Source organism: Chiloscyllium plagiosum, chromosome 44 (assembly GCF_004010195.1).
Source record: "Chiloscyllium plagiosum isolate BGI_BamShark_2017 chromosome 44, ASM401019v2, whole genome shotgun sequence".
Taxonomy (NCBI): Eukaryota; Metazoa; Chordata; class Chondrichthyes; order Orectolobiformes; family Hemiscylliidae; genus Chiloscyllium; species Chiloscyllium plagiosum.
The window spans coordinates 14859506-14866061 of record NC_057753.1 but is presented as its reverse complement, the minus strand read 5'-3'; the positions used below and the strand labels follow the sequence as shown (position 1 = coordinate 14866061).

The 6556-nt window shown below is 52.7% G+C and overlaps 1 protein-coding gene across 1 annotated transcript in view; it reads right to left on the bottom strand.

The window, feature by feature from the left end:
- LOC122543761 (poly [ADP-ribose] polymerase 2-like) overlaps positions 1 to 437 on the bottom strand; it is a 12516-nt gene extending 12079 nt beyond the window's left edge. Inside the window, exon 1 of the mRNA XM_043682521.1 lies at positions 335 to 437. Within this exon, the coding sequence (XP_043538456.1) occupies positions 335 to 391 (57 nt within the window). The 5' untranslated portion in view covers positions 392 to 437. The remainder of the gene's footprint in view (positions 1 to 334) is intronic.
- Between the last annotated feature and the right edge of the window lie 6119 nt (positions 438 to 6556).

Here is a 6556-nt window from a genome sequence, read left to right as displayed (position 1 = left end):
GAGGGGGAGGGAGTGAGGGGGAGGGAGTGAGGGGGAGGGAGTGAGGGGGAGGGAGGGAGGGAGGGAGGGAGTGAGGGGGAGGGAGTGAGGGATATTGCACACCAAAGGCCTAATCCAAGTTAGCGAGAGTCTGGGGAATGGAGGGCGACGAGTTGGCATCGGTAGGGGTTTTGGGATTAATGCGAGTGACAGATCACTGCGTTAACAGGAGCAGAGGGAGTGGGCACGGAGAAGTGACGCAGGGGGCCAGCTTTGTCAGTCCAGCTCAGATCCTCGCGTGGGGCAGCACCGTGCCGCTGCCCCTCTCTCCCCCCACCCCTCAAACCGGCGGTACCTTGCCCAGCTTCTGTTGGCACTCCGTGTCCACGGCCGCTTTCCCCTTGACGATCATCGTCTTCACTGTTTCTGAAGAGAGAAGGGACAGGGAGGTGGGTCTCGGCGGCGAACCTCATCACGCCCCCCTCAGGTCTGGGAGAACACCGCCAATCGGGGTGTGGGGTGGGGGGGTGGCCATTCCGCCCATCGAGCTGTGCTACCTCTCCGTGGAGCAACGCTCTCATTCCCATCTCCCTCCCTCGCACCCCACCACCCCCCCCCAACGGCGCCAACCCCTCCCCGAATCCCTCCCGGTTTAATTTGTCCGCCAGCCCGCCTCTCCTTCCGAAATCATTCGGCGTCTCAGCTTCTGTCTCCCCACCACCCCCTGCATCGATCGATGGCGTGTTCGGAAAAAGAGGCTCGTGCTCCCTGTGTGGATGGGAGTGGGGGGGGGAGGAGCGCCCTGTAGGGAGGTAAATCCTCGTGCCGGAACTTGGAGCGGTGGAGGGGGATGGGCGGGGAAAGTCCAGTTGTACCAAAGGCGGAGAGAGAGAGAGAGAGAGAGACAGAGAGAGAGAGAGAGAGAGAGACCGAGGAATGTGAAACAAGACCGGCCTCGTAAACGCGTGGCTCAGAGACTGGCGCGGGAGCGAGAGCCCACGAGGCACTGGCGGCGATAGAGTCATCGAGGAAAGGTCACCGGACAAACGCAGGTGAGAATGCAATGGGTTAGGTTGGATGGGCTTCAGGTCGGTTCCACAGGCCGGCACGACATCGAGGGCCAAAGGGCCTGGACCGTGCTGGAATGGTCTACGTTCTGGAGGCCCACAGCACGTAAACAGGCCCTTCGGCCCAACCCGTCCATGCCGCCCCCGTTTTCCCAACTAATCGAGCGATTAATCTCGGAATTGTCAGCCGCGCTTCGCCCACTTGAAGATGTCGCCTCGTAGGGTGACGAAGCGTCTGGAGGCGAACCTTCCAGCTCAGCGAGCAAACCCACATCCAGAACCTCGACCCGAGCTACCAACCTTCTCCAAACTTGCGAACCTAGTCCCATGTGCCTGCGTTTGGCCTCTGTCCCTCCATCCCCACACCAACCACGTACCTCTCCAAGTGTTTCTTAAATGCCAAAGTGGTACCCGCCCTCTGCCACGACCTGTCGCAGCCCGTTCCTGACACTCACCACCCCCTTCCGTGTGGGGATAAATTAACCCTGTGGACCCTATGGTACCTGCCACAAGCTGCTCCGGAAAACCACCTGGTAGATATTCTACAAATTCCTCTTCATGGAGATCCATGACCAACCTGACTCACCCCATTCCAACTGCATATAGAAGGTCTCCAGGATTATCGTAACAACGCCTTCTCTATCTCCTGATTTATTTTCCTGACTACCACTAAGTGGGGGGGTGTTCGAATGAGGCGGGCACCTGAATCATGCCGGGACCCGAGTCCTAGTGAATTAAGTAACTAGGGTTATGATTAGGGCTTTAAACTAAGTACTGAATCTGGGGGCGCCCGGCCCATATCCCTCCAATCCCTTCCTATCCCTGTCCCCATCCACCCTTTTAAATGCTGTCATTGTACCAGCCTCCACCACTTCCTCTGGCAGCTCATTCCACACACGTATCACCCTCTGTGTGAAACGTTGCCCCTGAGGTCTCTTTTATATCTTTCCCCTCTCGCCTTAAGCCTACGCCCCTCTAGTTCTGGACTCCCCAACCCCAGGGAAGAGACTTTGTCTATTTATCCTATCCATTACCCCTCATGATTTTATAAACCTCTATAAGGTCACCCCTCAGCCTCCGAGGCTCTCACCCTAAACCTATGCCCCTATAGTTCTGGACTCCCCCGACCCCAGGGAAAAGACCTTGTCTGTTTACCCTACTCATGCCCCCTCGTGATTTTATAAACCTCTCTTAAGGTCACCCCTCAGCCTCTGAGGCTCCAGGAAAAACAGCCCCAGACTGTTCAGCCTCTCCCTGTAGCTCAAATCCTCCAACTCTGGCAACATCCCTGCAAATCTTTTCTGAACCCTTTCAAGTTTCACAACATCTTTCCAATAGGAAGGAGACCAGAATTGCACGGAATGAGCTGGGTTCAGTTGCATGGAAAGTTACGGAAAAAGTTTAAGGGAGGGAGGGATCAGGAAGGAGAGGTTATTAAGGTCTGCCAGAATGCGTAACAAGACAGAGAGTATGGAAATGGATGTAGGTTTGCTCGCTGAGCTGGAAGGTTCATTTCCAGACGTTTCGTCACCCTACTAGGTAACATCTTCAGTGGGCCTCCGGGCGAAGCACTGCTGATAATTCTGCTTTCTGTTTATATGTTTGGGTCTCTTTGGGTTGGTGGTGTCGTTTCCTGTGGGGAAGTCACTTCCTGTTCCTTTTTCTCAGGTGGGTGGTAGATGGGGTCTAACTCGTTTTCTCAGGTGGGTGGTAGATGGGGTCTAACTCGATGGGTTTGTCGATAGAGGTTTGGTTGGAATGCCATGCTTCTAGGAATTCTCGTGCGTGTCTCTGTTTGGCTTGTCCTAAGATGGATGTGTTGTCCCAATCGAAGTGGTGTCCTTCCTCATCCATACGTGAGGATACTAGTGAGAGAGGGTCATGTCGTTTTGTGGCTAGATGATGTTCATGTATCCTGGTGGCTAGTTTTCTGCCTGTTTGTCCAATGTAGTGTTTGTTACAGTCCTTGCACAGTATTTTATAAATGACATTAGTTTTGCTTGTTGTCTGTATAGGGCCTTTCAACTTCATTAGCTGCTGTTTTGGTGGGTCTGTGGGCTACCACGATGCCAAGGGGTCCGAGTAGTCTGACAGTCATTCCCGAGATGTCTTTGATGTCGGGGAGAGTGGCTGGGGTTCCTGGACACAAACCAACAGCCACTCTCAGACAACAACTCACCAGGACCAAGGACCCGATACCCAGCATGAGCAAAACCAATGTGGTGTACAAAGTCCCATGCAAGGACTGCACAAAACACTACACAGGACAAACAGGAAGACAGCTAACGATCCGTATCCATGAACGCCAACTACCACGAAACGACACGACCAGCTATCCTTAGTAGCCACACACACAGATGACAAGCAACATGAGTTCAACTGGGACAACACTACTATTATAGGTCAAGCCAAACAGAGAACAGCCAGGGAATTCCTAGAGGCATGGCACTCATCCACAGACTCAATCAATAAGCACATCGACCTGGACCCAATATACCGGCCACTTCAGTGGACAGCTGGAACTGACACCCGGAAGCGGCAGAGACAAACCACTATAAATGCTGGAGGAAACATCACAGAAGCGCTTCACAGGAGGCTCCCAAGCACCGAGGATGTCACCTAGACAGGGGACGAAATGTCTGCAACATGAATTCCCAGCTCGGCGAACAGAACCACAACAACGAGCACCCGAGCTACAAATCTTCTCCCAAACTTGGAACGCGTTTTGTCTGTTTGTTTGGGTTTGTTGCTGAGAAATCGGCGGACTGTGTTCATTGGGTACCCATTCTTTTTGAATACACGGTAGATTAGATTCCCTTACGGTGTGGAAACAGCCCTTCGGCCCAACCAGTCCACACCGTCCCTCCGAATAGTAACCCACCCGAACCCATTTCCCTCTGACTAATGCACCTAACGTTACGGGTAATTTAGCACGGCCAATTCACCCTAACCTGCACATGTGGGAGGAAACCCACGCAGACACGGGGAGAATGTGCAAACTCCACACAGACAGTCGCCAGAGGTGCTGTGAGGCAGCAGTGCGAACCACTGAGCCACCGTGCTGCCCTTATATAGGTATAGGTGATTTTCCTCTGCTCTGCATAGTTCCTCTGTGTGTTGGCTCGTTGAAATAACGTTCTGATGCAGCTTAGTTTGTGGGTGTTGGGATGATTGCTTCTGTAGTTCTGTATTTGGTCCGTATGTGTTGTTTTTCTGTAGACGCTAGTTTGAAGTTCCCCATTGGCTGTTCACTCTACTGTGACATCTAGGAATGGCACTTTGTTGTTGTTTTCCTCCTCTTCAGTGAATTTTATGCCAGTAAGGGTATTACTGATGGTCTTGAAGGTTTCCTCTAATTAGTTTCGTCTAGTGATGCCAAAGATTACAAAATACCGTGTAAAATGAAGATGTTACCTAGTGCGGTGACAAAACGTCTGGAAATGAACCTTCCAGCTCAGCGAGCAAACCCACATCCAGAATGTCAACCTGAGCTACAAATCTTCTCAAAACTCGCTAAGTAAGTTTAGGAATCTAACAGCAGATAAGGGGGCCACTCTGAGAAGCGTGTCAGTCAACGCAGGACTGAAGCTGTTGTGCACGGAATGAGGTAAGTGGACTGACAGCGCAGATCGAAGTCAGCAGACACAACGCTGTGGGTATCACGGAAGCAGGGCTAGGAACTAAGCAGCCAAGGCTACACGTCTTGTGTACAGGCCCTCTCGAGGCAGTCGGGAAGAAAATAGATCAGGAGAGAGAGAAGACACTATTACAATAATCCTGGAAGCGTTCAGAATCAGGTTGGTAGTGGATCTCCAGGAAAAGGGATTTGTAAAACACCTAGCAGATGGTTTATCGGAGCAGTTTGTGGTAGAGCCCACTGGGGAACAGACAATCCTGGTTTCTGGGGACGCGGCAGACTTGATTAGGAAGCTTAAGATGAAGGAGCCGCTAGGAGGCAGTGAGCATTGTGTGTAAGAATTCACCCTGCGGTCTGAGAGGGAAAAGCTGGATTCAGACGTTGCGATTGAGTAAGTGTAGCTGCAAAGAGGCGAGGGAGGAGCTGGCCCGAGTTGATCGGAAGGGGGGAAAAAGTGAGGACTGCAGATGCTGGAGATCGGAGTCAAGGTCAAGAGTGGCGCTGGAAAAGCACAGCAGGTCAGGCAGCATCCAGGGAGCAAGAAAATCGACGTTTCGGGCAGGAGCCCTTCATCAGGAATAGAGGCTGGGAGCCTCCGGGGTGGAGAGATAAATGGAAGAGGGGGTGGGTGGGGGAGAAGGTAGCAAAGTGTACACTAGGTGGATGGGGGTGGGGATGGAGGTGATAGGTCAGAGAGGAGGGCAGAGCGGATAGGTGGGAAGGGAGATAGGCAGGTAGGACAGGTCATGAGGACAAGTGCTGAGCTGGAAGGTTGGAACTGAGGTTATGTGGGGGGAGGGGAAATGAGGAAACTGGTGAAGTCCACATTGATGCCCTGGGGTTGAAGGGTCCCGAAGCGGAAGATGAGGCATTTAGCACGGCCAATCCAACCTAATCTGCACATCCCTGGGCACTATGGGTAATTTAGCACGGCCAATCCGCCCTAACCTGTACATCTTTGGACTGTGAGAGGAAACCAGAGCTTCCTGGAAGAAACCCACGCAGACACAGCGGGAGAACGTGCCAACTCCACACAGACAGTCGCCCCGAGGCTGGAATCGAACCTGGGCCCCTGGTGCTGTGAGGCAGCAGTGCTCCTGGGGCAGGAACTGAACAGGTTACTTTGCCTCAGTGTTCACAGCGGAAGGCACCAGCGGCGTACCAGAACCTGGAGAGAGTCAGGGGGCCATCGCTCAGGAGAAAGGTACTGGGGGAAAGCTGAAAGGCGTGAAGGTGGATAAATCCCCTGGACCAGATGGACTACACCCCAGAGTTCTGAAAGAGACAGCTGAGGAGACTGCACAGGCTCTGGTGGTGATCGTTCGGGAATCACTGAGGCAGGAGGGTCCCAGAGGACTGGAAAATGGCTAACGTAACACCCCTGCTTGAGAAGGTGCAGGGGGATCTGGGTGCTCTAGTTCATGAGTCACAGAAAACTAGCAATCGTGAATGGCAGATAATAAAGAAAGCAAATGGACTGTCAGCTTTCAGAGCTAAGGGATTGGAGTGGAAAGGTAAGGAAGTGTTGTTGTAACTGTATGAGGGACTGGTGAGAGCGCACCCGGAGTATCATGCACAGTTTTGGTTCCGTTATTCAAGGACAGGCGTCGTGACGTTGGAGGCAGCTCAGAGGGCGCTCACTGGATTGATCCCAGAGATGAGGGGCTTGTCGTATGAAGAGGGATTGAACAGTTTAGGCCTGTACTCTCTGGAATTTAGATGACTGAGGGGAGATCAAACTGAGGTATTCAAGAGGATAAAAGGTGTGGATAGAATAGACGTAAATAGGGCGGAAGCCTCTGGAGTACAACAGGGTCTGGACCAGATGGGCCAATGGGCTGAGAAGTGGCAGATGGAGTTTAATTCAGATAAA